Source organism: Dermacentor silvarum, chromosome 4, assembly GCF_013339745.2.
Source record: "Dermacentor silvarum isolate Dsil-2018 chromosome 4, BIME_Dsil_1.4, whole genome shotgun sequence".
NCBI lineage: Eukaryota > Metazoa > Arthropoda > Arachnida > Ixodida > Ixodidae > Dermacentor > Dermacentor silvarum.
The window spans coordinates 118,999,644-119,019,772 of record NC_051157.2 but is presented as its reverse complement, the minus strand read 5'-3'; the positions used below and the strand labels follow the sequence as shown (position 1 = coordinate 119,019,772).

The window sequence follows — 20,129 nt, the reverse complement described above, 5'->3', positions numbered from 1 at the left end:
AACGTCCTAGAGATTGATGACCCTTTTCTCGTTATGAGTTCTGACGAAGTCCTTGAATTTGTTAGGTGTAACGCTGAAAAGGGCTTCAAGGCCTTCTCAGCTGACGTCAAAGAATTACATTATTCTATTCCACAGAATGACCTTCTTCAATGTGTCGAGGATTGTATTGACAAATATGGCTCCATAAGGTTTCACAGGAAGCAGGTGTTTCAGTAGAAGGGTTTTTAAAATTATTGCATTTTTACCTGTCATCAACCATCGTACAGTGGAACAATAGGCCACATATGCAGAAGAAAGACATTTGCACAGGATTGTGTCTGGCTCCCGCTCTTAGCAACCTATATTTAGCACAATTAGAGAGGCACATGTGTGAGCGCCTCATGGTACTAACAGGTTTTCAGCGAGCTTTTAGATTTGTCGACGATTTTTTAGTGTTTCGGGATTGTCCTGCTAATAGTTTCCAAGAAAAATGTGCTGATGTCTCTGTGATTTGTCGAGAGTGCTTGAGACCTCTTGACGTGACCTTTGAAATGCCTGTCAACAATAAGTTACGCTTTCTTGACGTTCAGTTCATCTTTACTGATAGCAGGACCTGCTGGGCTTACAGCCCACGAGCTAACAAACCCCTTCTCCAATTTCATTCAGCTCATTCGAAGTTGGCGAAGAGGGGCATAACCAACATGTGTTCGAAAAACGCCCTTAAGAAATCATGCCCACACCTAATGAAAACCAGTTTCGAGCAGCAGTCCGCGCAGCTTAAGGAGGCTGGTTATCCTAACCAGGTGTTGGTGTCGGTGGCAGAAAAGTTGCTGAAACAGGAACGTTCGGGACAATGTCCTCATGAGAACGCGAGAGCTAGCGGACGTGACCAGGTGAAAACCGCAGTGATTCCGTACATACACCAGATTTCGCATAGCCTGAAAAAGATAGGGAGTCGAGGCAACGTGCGGGTTATTTTTTCAGCTCCAAATAGACTAAGTACCCTGTGTAAATCCACTAACTCATTGAGGACAAAAAAGTCGGTGAGTGATAAGAACCACAGAAAAGAGTTCGTCGGATGCATCGTAGGGGTGGTCTATCGTATTCCGCTGTCATGCGGCAGATGCTACATAGGCCACACCGGAAGATGCATCAATTAGCGCTTAAGAGAGCACAGAGATAAAGTACAAAGGATATCAGGTGACAGTTTTCTTGCTTTGCATTGCAAAACGTGTCTATGTCGCCCTCTTCTAGATGACACCGCCATTATATACAGGGATAAACGCGAGAATGTAAGATTGATAATAGAAACTGAACAAATCCTCTTGGCCGCTGACGAATGTATCAGCAAACCGTCACTATCATTGTCGGCGAGAGAGAGAGAGAGAGAGAGAGAGAGAGAGAGAGAGAAACAACTTTATTTTAATAAAGATCGTGCTTGGTTACTGTGGGTGGAGCCCCTCTTCCAGGGCCCCACTGGCTATTGCGGCGCACCGGGCCTGGTCAAGGGTCGCCAATTGGCTTCCCAAGTCCAGTTCGGAGAGTCGTGCCTCCCACGACCAATTGTTTAGTGTATCGTTAAGTAGCGGCGACACGGCGTCTGCCGGACGCTGCGTGCATTGATAAGTGATGTGTTCTAGTGTCGGGATGGAGTCGCACCATGGACATCTGTCGCTGTGTTTGTTGGGAAATATTTTGTGCAGTGAGTTAGATTATTTGCATACGCCTTGAAAGCTGACCGCTTTTGCAGTTCATGATTCAGGTTCTTAGTGTTTTCTTGATGCAACAGCTGTAGATTGCTTTTATGCCGTCATGTACTTATCTTCAGTGTTGATATCGCTGTGCACGTGGTTTTTGTGTATAAGTACGACCGGTCCCGCAAATAAATTTCGTTGTTGAAAGTTAGCGCTTGTCTTCGTCTTCATTTCCTCTCGTGTCCGTGTTTTTTTGCGCTTCCAAATACCATTCCCTGATGACAGACCAACAAGCCCAGATCGCCACCCTCGTCGAGAAACATTTGTTCACAATAAAGTTGGAAATATTACCGATGACGCTACGTTGGTAGCTAAGCGGATAGCTCGACCGACTGATGTCACGCGTCCCCTCTACGTAGCAGGGGACAGGGCAGCGGCGCACGAGGTAAGTGCAAGTGCTGTTAGGTGCTTTCTTGTTCAGTGTTGCTACCAGCGTTTGGGGGGGGGGGGGGGGGGTGAACTTAATTGATCGGTCTACTACGTTTTTGCTTTGTTTTTACATCTCCTTCCCTCCTTCTGAATGGAAGGGTGATAAATAATAAATATAATATTCTTCTCTAGCATTCGGCACGTCTCTTGTAAAATCACAAACTTCAGAGTTTTCATTATGAAGTTTATACCTAGCCAACTGAGAAGAAAAGAAAGGACAAAAAGCCCAGCTCGTTTAATGCTGCTCTAAAACAAATAATCAATCCATCAATCAATCAATCAATCAATAAAAAACAGAAGATAGTTATATATAAATAATTCCGGGAAGATCAGGTGAACAGGAAACTAAAGAGATCAACTTTGCACACTTAGCAGGATCACAAACGGCGCACTGTCTATAGTTGAGTATCCCGGCGGTAAGTGGCAGTGTCGTGTGCTCCGAGGAGATAAGGCCGGCAGCTTGAATTCGGATACGGTCATGCATACAGGTACTCCATGGGGCCTTAGTAACCCCGGTGGCTCTTCGTGGAAATTCAACAACCATCTGTGAGATGCGGCCTCACACAGTTGCCACTCGTATTCGGCGTCGTCTTACTGAATATTGCCACCTTAGCGTGTCGTCACCACATTGGCTTCATTTTGGGCGAATGAGCGGTCTAGTCCTGGTCTAGTACACGGCAAGCGTCGGCAGGCCTTCAGGTTGTAAACCTCTCGACTCCAGCACTAGCTAGACAACTCAGCTTGCAGAATCCTGTAAGTAAGCAAATAAGCAAACAAATAAGTCTGTTCAGCCGGCGAATCTTCGGAGTCGCGGCATGAAATCAACTACACGCTACCACGAGTAAGCAGCCAATATTGCCATTCAAGTGAATTTGTCCCTGGTTTGACGACAAAAGTAAGAACACGCTTATACTTTGGCAGCACTCAAGAGCTCAAAACTGGGTTTGCTCTGTTCACCAATCCGTCCAATTTGTTACGCCATCCTTGTTATCGAACCACCGCCGTCAGGCCCTCTCGTCGTCCTCAGCTTTACCCCCTTAGCATCTGGCGAGGAAAACCTAAACTTGGCCCTATAGTTTACTGCCACGGGGAATATGTAGAAATCATGCGCAAACGCAATGGGAGTTGGTCGTGCTTACCACTATGCTATCGCACATCATTCGTGCTAGGCAATTTGAGTGTGGTTTTGTGTACCACGCACATTGTCAGATTGGCGGCCCGTGTGTATGAAGGCCCATGTATTTAGAAGGCAACAACAGGCAACACTGCAGCTGACGCAGTTGACGCCTTGCTCATTTTCAAGAAATAGTGTTAAAAGGGCAGCGTGCAACTAAGGAATCCTGCTGCTGTCACAGTAAGTGAGTTTACAGCTTGAGGAATCGGTGTATTGTACTGATTTTTTTTTTTTTTTTTGGGGGGGGGGGGAGATTTTTACCAACATTCTCTCAACGAATTTTCGGGGCATGTTCGCTGGTTCTGAAAGTCGTGGCCAAATGTTCTGCTTTAGTCCAAGTGAGAACAACGAAGTTACAGCTTACTGTATTGTCGGTATTGTCGTTCATCATTTAGCCGGTGCCCTAGGCCTCTTGTCGGTAGCCCGTTCATGTGGTGAAGAGAAAGCACTTCAAATCGTGACCGAGTAATTTAGTCAGTCTATTTCTAACTCACCGTTTGCTGAGTTTGGTAACCAAACTGACGTATCCTGTCAAAGTAGCTCGCTTTCTTATTGAAGAAGCTCTCTTGTCTGTCGCAGTCAAAGTCGTTCAATGTCCCGCCGAAATCCTCGGGCAACAGTTCGGAAGGAAACACTCCACAGAGTTCCGACAAGTCACTCCCAATGAAATGCAGCTGAAATAGATAGCCAAATAGCAAAGATGATTACAAAGGGTCGTTCGTGCTTCTTAATGACACGACATTTTTCGAAAGCTCAGACAAGTTTACCGAGGAATCCTGTTTTACATAATATGCTTCAGTGTTGGATGGAGTTCAAGTCAATAATGCGTGGAACTCTGCAGTTTTTGCGCACGAATGTTTTCGAGAAGTGCAGGTAACAATTGAGCTAATTCCAACATGACTGTGTTGTGTGTGGTATATATACCAGTGCCTGGGGTGCTAAAATGTAATGCGTTTCAACGTTCATAGCGTAACCGTGGTGGTAGCATTGAGGATAATAGTCACAGCTACCATTTCTTCTTCAGCGATGAGCCGTGTTCATGCGCTGCAGTGTTTTTTTTTTTTTTTTGGCACTGGTAGTTTTACGTGGGCACAGATAACGCGTTTCTTTGGGCGAGTTAGTGTGACATTGCAAATAATTCCGCCCTGTCTTGCTCCTTGCTCTGTTGTCCGTCTGCTCGAGCTGTACGTTTACTTACTTGCAACAAGAGCTCAGTAGATGTCATTGACGCAACCAAAGTCGAGGATGAACAAACCAAATTGTCGTGGCGGCTACAGGACTCGAACCTAAATTCTCCCGGCCGGAAATCAGATGCCGGGCTGACTGTTTGAACATGCCATTGATCGAAATCGCGCGAAGAATCCTCTATATTTGTATACATAAAGCGTTTTTAGATACAACATAATTTTTAGATATTGCCCGTGTCAGGTGGCAGAATCCTGCTCCTTCAACAGGTTTTACTCTACGAGTCCGACATTAACTGCAGGAGAGATAGAAATACAGATACGATTGATTACCAAATATTTCGGCCATTAACTATTAAACTATTTACTTTACGGCACGAGTTATAACTTTTGAATTGAAAGGGAAGAATTTTCATCAACCCAATCAAGCTACAAAACACAAAACCCATATGGATTTCCTTTGGAGCTTTGTGCTGGTCAGGTACGTGAATGACAATATTCCCTTGAATGGAACTTTCTCCACCTTACGGTATTGTGCATATAACTCATTTGCAAATTTATTAATTGTGGCCGGGGAGCTCGCATGGCATTCTGAGGATGACACGAGTTTCGTGGTATGTGTTACAAAAAATGTACCACGGGATACATTGGTATTACGGTTATTTTTGCGTCTGATTGCATATAGACCTACACCACGGCGCTACGTCACAAAAATGCGGTGGTGCTGTCATCGGAATTTAGTTCTGATGACAGAAAGGATAAGAATAGAGAAGGTAAAATTTGCTACATTAACCTACAGGGTGATAGCAAGCAGGAAAAATGGCTGTATATTCAAACGCAGCTGAATGATGAAGCAATTATCGTGTACGCCTTGACCGAAACGCATTTACGAGACTTGGAGCAGCCGCCAGTTATTGGCAATTCTTTATGGGAAGGGTGCAACAGAATGACCGGGTCAAGGAAAGGCGGAGGCGTAGGCGTACTAATTAGGCGAGGTCTGAAGTGGCGAAGGCTAAACGAGACATGTAAAGAACATTTATGGATTAGTGGCACATGGCAAAGCAAAAAGACTTGGCTGGGAGTAGTTTAGCTATGGACAGGCAGTGATAGCAGAGAAAAAAATAAGGAATTTGTGGATTGCATTAGAAGCGATATTAATGAGTTCAGTAAATCGGGCCAGGTGATATTAGCGGGAGATATGAACGCACACATGGACCATTTAGACGGATATACTGATTACAACGGCTCTCTAGTGCTAGATCTGTGTGATGAACAGAAGCTTATAGTAGCTAACAGGGAGAATAAGTGTCATGGACAGGTAATGTGGCAATGCGGAAACAGGCAGTCATGCATCGACTACGCCTTAGTCTCAGAAATGGTCGACGAACAACTAGAGCAACTGATAATAGACGAAATAGGAAAAAATTGTCTGGAAGCGATCATAGACGTTTAGCATTAAAGTTTGGGAGAAATGCCAACGCAGAACACGAACCAATAGCCTCAGAATTTTTAAAAATGAATGAAGAGCAAATAACAGAGATTGCAAAAATCATAGAGAAGAAAATTGAGGCTTTTCCTACAGCAGTCTGGGAATATAAGAAACTGGTGGACGTTATGCAGCATGAAATAAGGCAGACACGGCAAAACAATTCTTGGATCGGGAAGAGTGAACCACGTAAGTGGCGGAACAAGGAAATAAACAAGCTATAGAAGAGCGTAAAGAGGCATCTAGAGCTCATCGAGAAGCCAAACAGTTGGGATTACAAGAAGAAGTGGTGCTCCTTAGATGGAATACATACCGAGAAAAGAAAAGGGTGGCGAGTGAGCTCGTGCAAGAGAAAATTAAATGCGCAAGTGAACGTTGGGTGCAGAACATTCACAATAGAGACAAAGGCGCCCCAAAAAGATTCTGGAACCATATAAAAGCACTCGGAGCTCCAACTAAAAACTCGCAAACGGCTATAAGGGATGAAGACGGTAACATCTACGAAGGAGACGATGCGCTGCGGTGCATCACAGACGTTATTAGGGATAACTTCGGCACGAGAAAAAGCGTAGTTCTGACAACAGCTCCAGGAACAGCAGAGAGGACTGAGAGATCAAAATTTAGCATAGAAAGTTTTTATTGGACAAAGGTAGCAGAAAATGTCCCTAATAACACGGCAGCAGGACCCGGTGATATCCCAATACAGATGTATTGGGATATCACCCAAACCTCGGTCCAAAAAGCAAGGCATCGCTGACTAATGCCATAGAGCAAGTGATTAGAACAAAAAAAATTCCCGTTGGATGGCGTGAAAGCAAGATGAATCTCATCTACAAAGGCAAATGAGATAAGGATAGGACGAGCTCATACAGACCAGTTACAGTAACGTCAGTGATATATATAGAATGGCAATGCAAGCAATAAAATCAGAACTGTCGAAGTGGGTGGAGAAAAACGAGGTATTGGCGGAACTACAGAATGGGTTCAGGCCAGGCAGACGTTTAGAGGATAATGTGTTTGTACTAATTCAGTGCATAGAGATTTCAGTAGCTCAGAAAAGACCTTTATCGATAGCATTTCTAGATATTAAAGGAGCTTATGACAACGTAGAGAGGGAATCGTTATGGGATATTCTTCAGCACGAAGGCATAGATGACGATTTCGTGGAGCTGCTGAGGGAGATATATAGAGACGACCAAGTACAAGTTGTATGGGAAGGTCGAAAATGTAATGAAATGGTGGGAATTCACCAAGGATTGAAGCAAGGATGTCCTCTGTCTCCATTGTTGTTTACGCTTTACGTTAAGGGTATAGAAAGGCGACTAGAAAACAGCGAATTAGGTTTTGATTTATCCTAGGCCGGTATTTTGTAGCGATGCCTTTCCGGTAATAATGCCTTTTCGCACTTATCGCGTTTTGTCAGTGGTCGGAGTGACGGTCCGCTCGCGTTATCAACGGGATCAGCCGGCCGTGAACGGTGGGTGATAAAACTAGAGTAGAATAAGTCATAATGCCTCGCTACAAAATCGCGGCCCTACATGCGTAATGGACAAATGGTGCAACAGAAGGTCCCTGGACTGATGTACGCAGAAGACATTGTGCTACTAGTGGACAATAAAAAAGATTTACAGATACTTGCGAATATCTGCGACAATGCAGCCACAAATCTAGGCCTTAGGTTAGCCCAGAGAAATCAGGAATTATGATCTTTAATGAAGAGACGAGTAACTTCGTGGTGTCAATTCAACAGCAAGTAATACCCATAGTGAAGCAATATAAGTACCTCGGCGTACACATAAACGAAGGAAAGAATTACTCAAGCAACCACCAAGATAATCTGAAAATAAAGGTGAAGCGCAATGTAGCAATAATGAAACACAGAGCACTGTGGGGCCACAATAATATGAGGTGGTGCGTGGAATCTGGAAAGTAGTAATGGTGCCAGTGCTAACATTCGCAAATGCCATTCTATGCTTAAAATCGGATATATTGTCGGGTTTGGAAGTTAACCAAAGATCAGTAGGTCGGTTGGCTTTGGGAGCCCACGGTAATACCTCAAATGAGGCAGTGCAGGGTGACATGGGTTGGGCCTCTTTTGAAGTCAGAGAAGCACAGAGCAAAATTAGTATTGAAGAAAGGCTCAGAAACATGGATGAAAATAAATGGGCGGCTAAAGCGCACAAGCATCTGTACATGAAAAGCGTGGACACAGAATGGAGGAAGAGGTCAAGGAAGTTGGCAACCATGTACAGGATAATCTAAACTGTAAATAGACAACCAGGAGTCATCAGAAAGAAAGTGAGAGAAATAGAGACCATGAATTGGATGCATATATTACAAGAATGAGAAGAAAGAAATTAGAAGGGAATATCTGTACGATAACACAAAGGGCAGTGCATTGCTATTTGAGGATGGAGCCGGTTGTCTAAGGACCAAAACATACCGGAGCAAATATTCGGAACTAGATGAGGCATGTGTATGCTGCTGTAAAGATCCAGAGACAACTCATCACATCCTAATGGAATGCGACGGGATCCACTCAACGAGAACCGTAGGTAACCTGCAACTCCCAGAAGCGCTTGGGTTTGGAAGGAAACAGTGGAAGGAAACATCAACAGATCAGCCGTAGAGATAAGCAAGAGATGATTAGAGTACTGCTGAAAAAAAAAGCATGGAAAAGATGAAGACGACCTGATCTCTTAAAATCATAGGTAGCGGTACAAGGTAAATTTTTGAAAAAAAAAAGAAAAGAATAATGAGAGTATACAAAAATGCTACATGAAGAACATGTATAGTATACCTGATTAAATCAAGCTGGTTATGTGACTATTTGTCGCCGCCCCGTTTCAAAGGGGATGCCAATAAATCATCAGTTTCACGTTTAGCATGGTAGGCACTCCACCGCCGAGCCGCTGCCCATGTCGCACCTGCCACAGCATGCTGCTGGGTTTCGCGGGTGGTTCTGCAGTTCCATCTGTGAGGTCTTTATTCTATGATCTTACAACGAAGGAAACGCAGTATGTCGACGAGCTGAGTTGCGTCGAAATACGCAAGAGGCTAAAGTTTTCATAGGTTTCCTGTTGATGAAAGCAGTCGCAAGCAATGGGCCGCCGCGGTAAAAAGAAATAGTTGGATTGTGATACCAGATCATCCCTTATGCGCAAAACATTTCGTAACCGTTAAGGTTCTCTTATTTTGAGTCGCGTGCATTAGCCAACCTATATATGATCTTAGGATCGTTATTAGCGTGTCATTACAATTTCTTGCCGTACTGTGGGGAAGCTAGATTAGGATTAGCCTTGAATGTAGGTCGAGCGAGCAGATTCCCCACAAAGCACGTCACATTCAAATTTATTTTCATCTAAAGAATTGAGCCATGCACCTGCTGTGTAGATATTCTATCACACGTTTACATACGCAAGCAGCACGGTCACAGCTGTGTTAATTGCAGTATGGATGTCATAAACGCGCCTCAACATGTGAATTAAATTTCGAGCGCGAAATAAAATCTACAGTGTTAACTTAGTACAGAGTTGGAGTGATCGGACGGCCGGCGCGGACGGCGCGGGTCTACGGACGGCGCGGGTCTACACAAGCGGCGTCGCCGAGGGCTGGTACCTCGCCTGCCCCATCACCGAAGCGATCGCTTCTATCGCCGCTCACGGCGACGTAGAAATCGGCTACAGCTTGTTTTAGATGCGAACCATCTTATGGTCGGGGCTATGTCACTCCCTCCCTCCCTCCCTCCCTCCCTCCCTCCCTCCCTCCCTCCCTCCCTTTCGCACCAACGACACCGACAAAATCGATTCATATAGGCCCACGTAAATCGTGCTGTCAAAAATAAGCGCACTATGGTGGGCTGCAGGTTGCAGGGCTACAGGAATGCCTCCTGCGGCGGCCAGCGAGCTAGGCCTAGCGTCTCGTTCGGCCGTATCACGATGGGGGCGAAATGCAAGAACGTGCACTGGGGGCACATTAAAGAACCTCACGTAGTCAAAATTAATCCGCCACCACCACTACCTTGTGCGTCATAATGAAATCGTGGTTTTAGCACACCCCCCCGCCCCATTAAAAAAAAAAAAAAAAAAAAAACGCCATCCGCGCGTGCAGCGGGGGCGGCGAACGTAGGCGGAGCGTACGCGACGTCGCTATATGGCCTAAAATATATCGACGGTGCCTACCGCTGTTTACAAACATGGTGTAGGTCTATACATGCGCTTTGTTAAAGTGAACTAACAATGAAATTTTGTCAGAAGTTTTCGGGCGCTTATCTCAAAATTGGTGCTAATGTCAAAATTTGTTCTAAGTGCATGTGCCTTGAGAACTCTAGTATGGATCAATTCGCCATGTGCAATATAAGCCATAAAGTTCACCACTTTTGGCTTACAACTAAAGTTTACAATTTTAGGATTTTGGTAATTAGTCAATCACGAATTTTGATTCCTTATGCAGGTTGTGTCCGCCTACTCGAGTACTCCAAATCAACGAGTGGAGCTGTGCTATATGCCGCAGATGATAAAAACATTATGTTAACTCTAAAATAAAACGCCTGGTATAAGAAAGATGGCTAGTGCATCAAGAATCCTAATGCCTCGCACAATTGGCTTGTAGAACGAAAGAACATATAATAAAAAAAACTAATAGGATTTTTACGAGGACATCTCTAAATGATTCTTCGTGAAGAACAACAGCGGAAAATAAAAAAAATGTCACAGTTTCGCCCTAAGGGCGAAGCAATGAATGCGATAGCAACACAGCAATGTCATATGAAGTAAGGTGAGCGGCTTTGGTAGCAATATGAATTGTAGTAAACATGAGCTGATTAAGTAAGCAGGTGTGCTGCGGCGTAAGTAGACCGACATGACGAGAGACTCGATGACCACGAGAAGGCGCGTGTGAAACGGTGGTGTTGATGAGAAGCGCTTCCCGTGGGCAGCGCGTGCGAAGGGACACACCTGTAGCGCTGCACTGCCGATCCGGGCAGCATTACATGTGTAGCGTGCGTTGGAAAATGTGGCCCGACTATTACTAACTGAATGAACAAGCGTGGTGTGAGCGCGCACAAACAAACATGAATAGATCACACTGAATGACTGCAGACAACGACTGTCAAAACGCTGGCAGCAAGTCCAAGCCCATACGCTGCACTGGGCGAATGTACGTGCGGTCTATCGCTTCAACAGAAACTGAGCGGCGAATGCACAGTGCATGAAGGTCAGAGCCGTGTGGACATAAGAGACGGTGCGGTCGAGCGACGAGCACGGTTGTTGGCAGAGTAGAAGTGCGCCCCCCCCCCCCCCCGCTCCCTCCGGCGCTGGCTTTCCGCTTCCTTGCTTGCGCGTGGGAGAGATAAGAGACTGTGCGGGCGAGTGACGAGCGCGGTTGTTGGCAGAGTAGAAGTGCCCCCCCCCCACTCCCTCCGGCGCTGGCTTTCCGCTTCCTTGCTTGCGCGTGGGAGATTGAGTGCGTTCGCTCTCCGTGATAGCGCGCGTCCCCGCACGCTTCCGCTCGGGCATACGGCGCGCGGCGAAGATTTTATCTATAGGGAACCTCACGGTGACGGCGACGGCGACGGCAGAAATCCGGTAGAAGTGTCCATTTAATTGCTATCGCAATAAAAAATCCGATTTAAAGAGAGAAGCTGAGAAACGCACGGGAAATGACGAGAGTGCTGAGAAACGCACGGAAACGTATAAAGGCGTGAGGAGTGGACACCCGCTCGTTTATACATTTTGTGTAAGCGGTCGTGTAGCCGTCGCCGCAGCCGTATTGCGTGCAGTCATACAGCCGTGCAGCAGTACTGCACGCATTGCGCAACCGTAGGTTTATGATCAATATAGACAGCCTAATTCGTATCTACTACAGGACGAACGCCTCTCTCAGCGATGACCCCTGTATTGCGATAGCGGCGCCCATTCTGCGTGTTTCATATCAACAGCTATCTCGCATGACGGATTTTTCTTTTGTCTAGCAGCGCTCTATGTTTCTGGTTTTTGCGCGAGGCAATCGAAGTTTGATATTAAGGTACGTGGCCCCTGCGTGGAATCCGTCTGCCTAGTAGCATGCATGCTATCGCATGAGAGTACGAAGTGTCGCGCGCTTGTATATAATATGCAAGTCAACCATATTTTCACATTACCCTGCTTTTCAGTTTTGCCGATAGGAATGGTTTCGCAATGGTATAGACGACTTGGAACACAGCTGGCGTGTTTGTGAAATAGATGCCTTTCAGCCGTACCGGAAGGGAATCCTGAAAAAGAGAAATGACTAGTGTGAATTATCTGTGGCGTAATGGCTACCAGAATTAAGTGTCCACAAGCTCTTCAACATGACGGAAAAGGTACGTAAATTAAGAAATTATGTCCTGCTTGCACTTGGCGTGTTCAGTAGTAAGTTCACAACAATACTGCAGTATGTATACTATGTCTGTAGTATACAGTAGTAGTATGTAGTATGAAATATTTTATTGCGATAATAATTATATGGACGTTCCAGGCGCATTTCTGCTATCGCCGTCGCCGTGGTCGTCGCCGTGAGGTTCCGTATAAGGTCTGTTCTACTCATGGTGGCCGGGGCGGCTGCGCAGATGGCTTTCAAGATACAGCTGCCTGGGCGGCCCGGACGCGTACTCCTCCTCCTCTCTTTTCCTTCCCCTCTACCCTCCACCGCCGAGGCGCGGGGTATCCAAGGCCGACGGCGAGGCGCGCGGTAGGCGGGGACACGCGCGGCCCTCAATGGCATTCCAAAGCTATTGGTAGGCCGGGTCACGCGCGACACACCCATTCAACGCGTCGCAAGGACCTTGAGCCGCCGCCGTGGCAGCCAACGTTTATAGAAGGTTCTATAAACGTTGGTCGCAGCTGCGCTCGCTCGGCCGCTACGGTAGTGCGTGACTAGGCCAGGGTTTAACGGATGCTTCGCCGGAGCTTGATCGCTCAGTCTTGCGGCTTGCCGGCCCGGGCTTTCTGTGCGTGCGATTCAGCGCAAGCGACAGGCTGAATCCAATCATCCAGTACAGATATCGCAAGACGGCTGGCTGTGAAATCTCAAGCAAATGCAAAGCTGGCTGCTGAAACACCGGAGCAAACGGAGGCCAGATTAGCACGTTATAGAGAAGCTTACCAAGCCCGGAAGCGAGCAATAATGAAACACTTTTACTAGGTTTACAAGAGTGAAAGCTCAGCTAATTTTTTTATTCTATCCCAGCGCGGCCGTAGCCAGGCTCAGCGCGCTACTACACCCACCGGGTGGGCTCATTAGTGTTACATAATACATAGTTCCAGTACGCGTTGACGCACATATATATTAGGGGCTATGTTGCATGGTTGTTTACGCACTAACCAGATATAACAGCCGCTTTATTTTTCTTGTTTTCTTGCTTTGCTGAAGATTCTGCTCCCATGTAATACAGATGCGCTACACAAATATAAGGTGCGTGTCCTAGCAACCATAAACGAGCGCAAAAAGAAAGCTGCCCGTTTACGCGATGAGACCTTATGCGACGTACTAACGTTGCGTAATGCAGCTTTCTTTCTCCCCGCATACCATACATGAAATGCCGAGTCTCTTTTGTATTGCCATACCTGGGTTTAGATCCTAAACCTTGTCTCAGCGCCAGACTGTATAGCATTTATAGAACGCTTTCGCGTTCTCGCCTGACTTTTGAATGTGTTTTCAGTTACCTTATATATTGTGTAGCGCTTTATTTTTCTTGGTTTGCTGAAGATTCTGCTCCCTTGTAATAAAGAATAAAAAAAATTTGCCGCGTATCTGCGTGCTTCGCTGCAAATGTCGTCGAAAGACGATAGTCTTCTGCCGGCCGTACTACATGAGTGCTGGTCTGATCCGCGGCCACCCGTGATGCTGTTCTGGTACCATTTCCGTCCTGGCATGAAGGTTTGTTTGAACAGATTTCATTTTACCGCATTATTTCATCAAGCGGCCATTTATGTTTTGCCCTGCCTCAGACAGCGCTTCCTTTATGTTGAATCGGCCGCATCTGGCTGGCATTGATAAAATTGAGGAGGCGCTGCGTGAGACATGGACGCCATCTGGCAATACATCGGGAAACATGAGCTTGTGCAGAGGGTTTCCTTCCTCCATGGCACAGGGCGCTCGTCGGCGCGCAGTCGGGGAACGTCGTTCATCGGCGCGCATAGCATGGCATTTTCAGCGCAGCTTAAGAAACTAGGGTCTTTAGAGTTACGTATCTATGTATTTTCTATTAAAGGAACACACCTCCTAATACTTACCTAGTGATGTTGCGCCTCAGATATGCGTAATATTTACTTTGTGATCGATAACGTTCACAAGTATGAACAGCCGTACCAGTTTAAGTAGTGTGGGCGGTAAGCAAGTGGTCCAACTTTGGGCGGGTGGCTGAATAGGGTGACAGACAGACAAACAGACAGACAGACCAAATTTTCAGCGTTTAAGTTCCCCAAGAAAGACTATCATCTTTAAAAAGAAGAAGAGCTGTCATGGTGTTCTGGTTAAGAGTACCTAACGTGCGAGCGCGAGGAGGTGAGTTGCAATCCTACTTTGGGGCCGTCTCGAGGAGGTGAGTTGCAATCCTACTTTGGGGCCGTCTCGCAAACATCTCCTGCTGGCCTGCCCGGCGTACCTCCAGCAGCGGGGCCCACTCCTCAGGAGCAGGAGTTCCGCCGCCTGGGCCTCCCCTCTGGCAAGGAGGAAGATCTCCTCTTCCCCGGCCGACACCACCTTTCTGCACTTCGAGGCGTCGTGGAGTTCCTTGACTCGTCAGGGCTCTCCGCACGCCTCTAAGGACATTTCTACAAGCGGGAAGGCCTCACGGCCTCCCACCCCACCCCGGGCCTGACCGGCCTGGCACAACACCCCTGCAGACTCTGCAGCACACCAAGGCCTTCCATCTCGACCTGATACGTGCCGCCTATGCCTGCCGGTTTTGCTTCGCCCAGCCATGGCGACTCCACTCTATCCCTTCTTTCGCTCCCACTTACCCCTCCCCGTTGGCGCTGAGCCGTGCTCCCTCAAGGGCTGCAGAAGATAGCGCCAACCTTTCCCTTTCCCTCAAGAACCACTTATCCGTCTCGCAGAAAATCCGGCGTCGGCAACCGGCGTCGGCGTGCGATGACGGCGTGGTGGCGGAGAGAACGATCCGCAACCACCCAAAGCACTCCGACCGTTCTAGCCCTGCATGTGGTGCAAGGTTTTGGTGAACAAAATTAAATTTCTCACAGTGAAGTCCGTTAGAAAAATGGTAAAGTACGACTTTACCATTCGGCGTCGGATTCGCCGTCGGATTGTTTACCAATCGGCATCGGATTGTAATTTGAACGTACGAGAAAACCTAATTCTGCTACGAGGAAACTCAAACACAAACCCCTTTCCCAGCATTTCTACCAGAGCAACAGCCGCGCGTTCGGGTACTTGCGAAAATGATATCCAGATGGCGCTCGCATCCTAGGCGCGCCAAATTTGGACTTCGCCTGCTAATTCGTTTTGGATACGCGTGCCCATCAGGGCAATAGCAAACAATTAATAAAATAATTTTAAAAAGGTGCTAGGGCCTTGACATTTTAATATAAGACCACTTATATTGCCCATGGGAAAACGTCTTTCCAGCAAGGCATTTCTGTTTAAAAGTTAAGCCGACTTTAAGGGGATCGGTCTAAGCTTGGTCTTTGTAAGCTGGCTTTCCCACGTTCAGTGTTGCAGTGAATGAAGCCTACTTGCCGTATGCGAACGATGCGATGCGAACGGGTCCCGATAACGCTATCGCGTTCTACACTTAAAGGCGAAGCTTAAGCGTCCTCCAATTTTTTTGTCAGCTCGATAACTTTTTTTATCAGCATATAAATGACTAATTTTGTTAATCATATCCTTGAAGAGCATCGGAAAAGAGCAACTCCTTGAAGGAGTAACCGCATGGGCAGTAACAGTTCATCCCCTCACAGTTACACCCAAAAGGACGATTGGTTGTGGCAGGTCCACTACTCCCCAAAAGAAGTAACCTCAACACCCCATTTCTTTCATACCAATTTCCTTCTTTTTTTAGAAGTGATATACACGGTGAAAGCCCGGACGTTTCAAATACGCCGAACCGCGCCCGCAACCACTGAAAAAAAGTTGTCGCAGTTTCACCTGAAAGGCGAAGCATCAATTGCGATAGCAAATTTGTAGAGAGCTATACGGAGTAATGATAGTAGCTTTATCAGGTGTATAACCTTGGACATGCAGCAGCACCGGCAACACGCAGAACTGTTGTCGACGCCGTCGGCGTTTTGCCCGCGTTCGCACAAAATGCGTACGGCGTTGGTGACTGTTGCCGGAGCCTCTGATATAAATAGGCACTTGATGCCGCAGCTAAACGTCGCCTCCCCCCACCCTCCCCGCCACGGCCTTTCGCGCGTCGGAAGAAGGCACGTTTGTTCTACATATATGGTGATTGTAAAGGAGGAAAGAGACGCCTAATTCTGCAGCCCTTAAGGGAGCACTGCGCAGAACGCGCGTTTTTTCTTCGCCGTGCGTTCACTCCCCGTGAAAGCGCGCGTCCCTCGCGCCCTTTCACTCGCACATACAGCGTTCGGCGCGCGGCGACGATTTCATCTCCACTGACGTCATACGGAACCTCACGGCAACGGCGACGGCGACGGCGATGGCGACGCCGACGGCAGAAATCTGCTTTGGAGTGTCCATATAATTGCTATCGCAATAAAAAGGCCGATAGGAGGACACAACGGGGAAAAGACGTTAGCCTTTGTGCGCGCATTCTTGCCTCCAACCCACGGCGCGCGCGCGACGCCCTGAAGTCACTGGAACCTGGAAAGTACCGCAACCGCCGGAGCGCGCGCAGGCAGCACTGCGCTGTTGTTGCCAGATTTGGTCCAACGCGTCTCTCGGCCGGCAGCCACTCAGCTGTGTAGCTTCGCTGTCAGGGGTTTATAATATCGCAAATCGACAGATTTCACCGTCTTTTACATAAAAGATGAGGTGGTGCATCTTCTATGCGTGCGAAGCGGTACAGATAAGTACGATCGGAAGATTTTTACCGGCGCCAAATTGAATGCATCGAGACCAGCGAAGTGGCGCTCGAGTGGCCATTCTTTCGTTTGTTCACCTTCTCGATAAGTGTTGTGCTCGTTGGGAAGCTATCCAAGGAGTGCATTAAACGGCTAGACAGCGTGCATAGTTAGGCAACATCACTCGTGCTTTAAGCATTCTATACGTCGCAGGCCTACGTGAATCTCGGGTTTGTTTACATTGACTGTTTTACCCTCGTAGCTAACTCGTAGCTATTAGAAGCGTTGCGGAAGCATTCAACTGTGCGCCATCCGTTCTAAATGCAAAACGAACCCGATGCTCGTGTGTCACACAGGAGTTTTTAGGCTGACTAGGTATCAAGCGCTGCCACGCATCTTTTATAAGCAAGGGTGTAATTGCTTTCGAACGTGGCTATTGATTTACTCGCGCTCGAAACGACCGATACAGAAACGATTGATACAGATAGACTTCGACGAAGATAAACGGTCCCTGAGTGCAGCACAAAGAAAGATATGCTAAAACAGATTTATTCAGGCCACGTTCCCGTTGTTTGAAGCAGTAATAAACAACACACAAGAAAATGTATATTTAGTATTCGAGATTAACAGGTCGACAGATCGTTATTGCAGTGGTGTTCTCACGACAATATTTTATTTTTGACACAGTCACCCGCAGTGCCGCACTCTTCGAGCGACATTTTGCTCGGTTCTGCGTATTTCTGAACATCTCGATCCTCGGTTTGTTTGCAGAAGGCGAATCGCAGCCTTCAAAGCAAACGCGTGAAGAAGCTTCAATGTCGGTCACATTATATGTCATTTAGACAGTTCCATGATACCGTAAAGGTTCTAACTTTGAGCTATCATCAAATTCACACTGTGGGAGTGAATTTGTCGCGCTTTATTCGGTGCGGCCACATGTCACGGCGCTTGCTGTCACTCTTTCCGCTTAATTGGGATCGCGAAAAAAGCTTTCCCGGACTACCGGTGGTTGTCCCGAAAGCGCAGAACCCGGGCATTTACTTTCATTTCGTTTTAAGTCTAGGAAAGTTCCATATGCCCTAAATTACACAAAATGCAAAATCCGACCTCGTCGATGGCTCATACGCGCGGCGTGTGCGAGCGATGCCTTTGTCTGCTTGTCCGCTCCGGCGCGGCGTGGACCATATATGGCGGAAAGTGATCACCTGACTGCAACTGACCAATCGGCGCCGCGGCGGCGAAGAGAAAAGGTTTGCGGTACTTTCCAGGTTCCAGTGACTTTACCTGATGTCTCCCTTCAACGAGCGGGACGGTTAAGCTGCGCGTGTGCAATCGCTCCTTCTCCCCCTCCTCGGCAGAAGACGCCGGCGATCGCCCGTGTGTGCGCGTCAGTGCATCTGCTGGGCCAGTGGCGGTTATGGAGAAACCGCTGAGCTGGCTTGCTCAGCGGTAGCGAGGGCACGAGGCAATAACTAAGTGAACAATGAATAACAATGGAATAAAACTGAAAGAAAGTCATATCACCGAATACCGTTTCCATTCATAAACGCACACCGTATACAGCAAGGTCTGTCCATTAGCCATGCACACAACTCTTCGCACTACAAGTGTGCCCGGCCATCAGGGATGTTCACTCAGCGAAGGTCAATCTCGGCCGCGGCGGTCATATTCCGATTGAGGAGAAAGGCAAAAAAGGCACATGGGCTGCGCAAGGTCGGAGAACGTATGTTAAAGAAACCGGGGTGGAATAAATTAATCCGGAGCCCTACACTACGGCGTCACTCATAGTCTGAGTCGCTTACGGACGTTAAAACCTCCCATTCCACAATCCTAGAGCCTGTTTCTGTACTGGTGGGGAAAAAAGTGTCATAAAAATTTGAAAAAAAAAAAAACACGCCGTGACATTTAGCGGCTGTTCTCGCTAGTGTGCGAACAACCATGCAACAGAGCCCCTAATATATATGTGCGTCAACGCGTACTGGCACTACGTATTATGTAACACTAACGAGCCCAGCAGGTGCATAGTACCGCGATGAGCCTGGCTACAGTCGCGCTGGAACGAAACAAACAACAAAAAGATTGGCTGAGGTTTAACTCTTGTAAACTTAGTTATCACGAGCAAAAGGTCTGTTTGGCTTGGTTTTGCAGACTATGAACACAGCGTTCCATTATTGCACGCTTCCGGGTAAGCTTCTTGGTAAGCTTCTCTATAACGTGCTAATCTGGCCTCTCTTTTCTCCGGTGTTTCAGCAGCCAGCTTTGCTATTGCTTGATATTTCACAGCCTGCTGTCTAGCGATATCTGTAGTGGATGATTGGATCCAGCCTGTCGCTTGCGCTGAAGCGCACGCACAGACAGCCCGGCCGGCAAGCCCCGAGACTGAGCGATCAAGCGCCGGTGAAGCGCCCCAGGATGACACTGTTCGATAAGTTCACGGGATTACTTCACTGCAGTCTGACTGTCTGACAAGGGGTAATTGAAAAGTGTGCTTGTGATGAACACTCAATAGAGGTTTTCTCAAGGTATTCAACTGAAAATGAAACTTCAGACATGGGGTGCTATAACATAAAATAATTCCAAACTGTTTTGATTCCATACTCCTGACGTCAAATTTGCGTAACCACCGACGCAAGCATCGGGTGGTGACCCACAGCGTTGTCTGAACAACCCAATCAAACACTCTCCTCGTTTATAGGAGGTCACCTTTGTTCGCTTTCGAAACCAACAACATTGTGTACATTCAGCGGTTTTTCTTGTTGAATTGGCTGAGAAGAGGTGAGGAGCACGCTCTAGTGGAGAGGGTTTCGATGGGGCCGAGCCAGCAGAGTGAAATTAGATAACCGCATGAAGAGGGCGGTGCCGGCTTCTCCGATTGGTCCGCTTCGCCTTACTTATAGCTTGCGGTGGCTGGCCGAAATCGCGGCGGCGTGCAACGGAAGGATAAGAATGCCGCTAAAACGGATCCTCAGCAAGGAAGAGTTGACAGAGCGATGTCGTATGCATGCCGAAAGGGCTCGATAACGTTTTGCTGCCACGCAAAAAGGTTTATCATGCGCAAATAAATACATGCTCAACGGCAGGTGCGAGCTGCGAGGGCCTGAGCGATCGGCGGGCAGCCAT

At 47.3% G+C, this 20,129-nt stretch overlaps 1 protein-coding gene across 1 annotated transcript in view; it reads right to left on the bottom strand.

Moving 5' to 3' along the window:
• Positions 1–3,748: 3,748 nt before the first annotated feature.
• Positions 3,749–20,129, bottom strand: part of LOC119448862 (uncharacterized) — a 46,418-nt gene continuing 30,037 nt past the window's right edge. The window contains exons 8-10 of the mRNA XM_049666531.1: positions 12,146–12,284; positions 3,831–4,010; positions 3,749–3,784 (exon numbers count right to left, since the gene is read on the bottom strand). Of these exons, the coding sequence (XP_049522488.1) occupies positions 3,764–3,784; positions 3,831–4,010; positions 12,146–12,284 (340 nt within the window). The 3' untranslated portion in view covers positions 3,749–3,763. The remainder of the gene's footprint in view (positions 3,785–3,830; positions 4,011–12,145; positions 12,285–20,129) is intronic.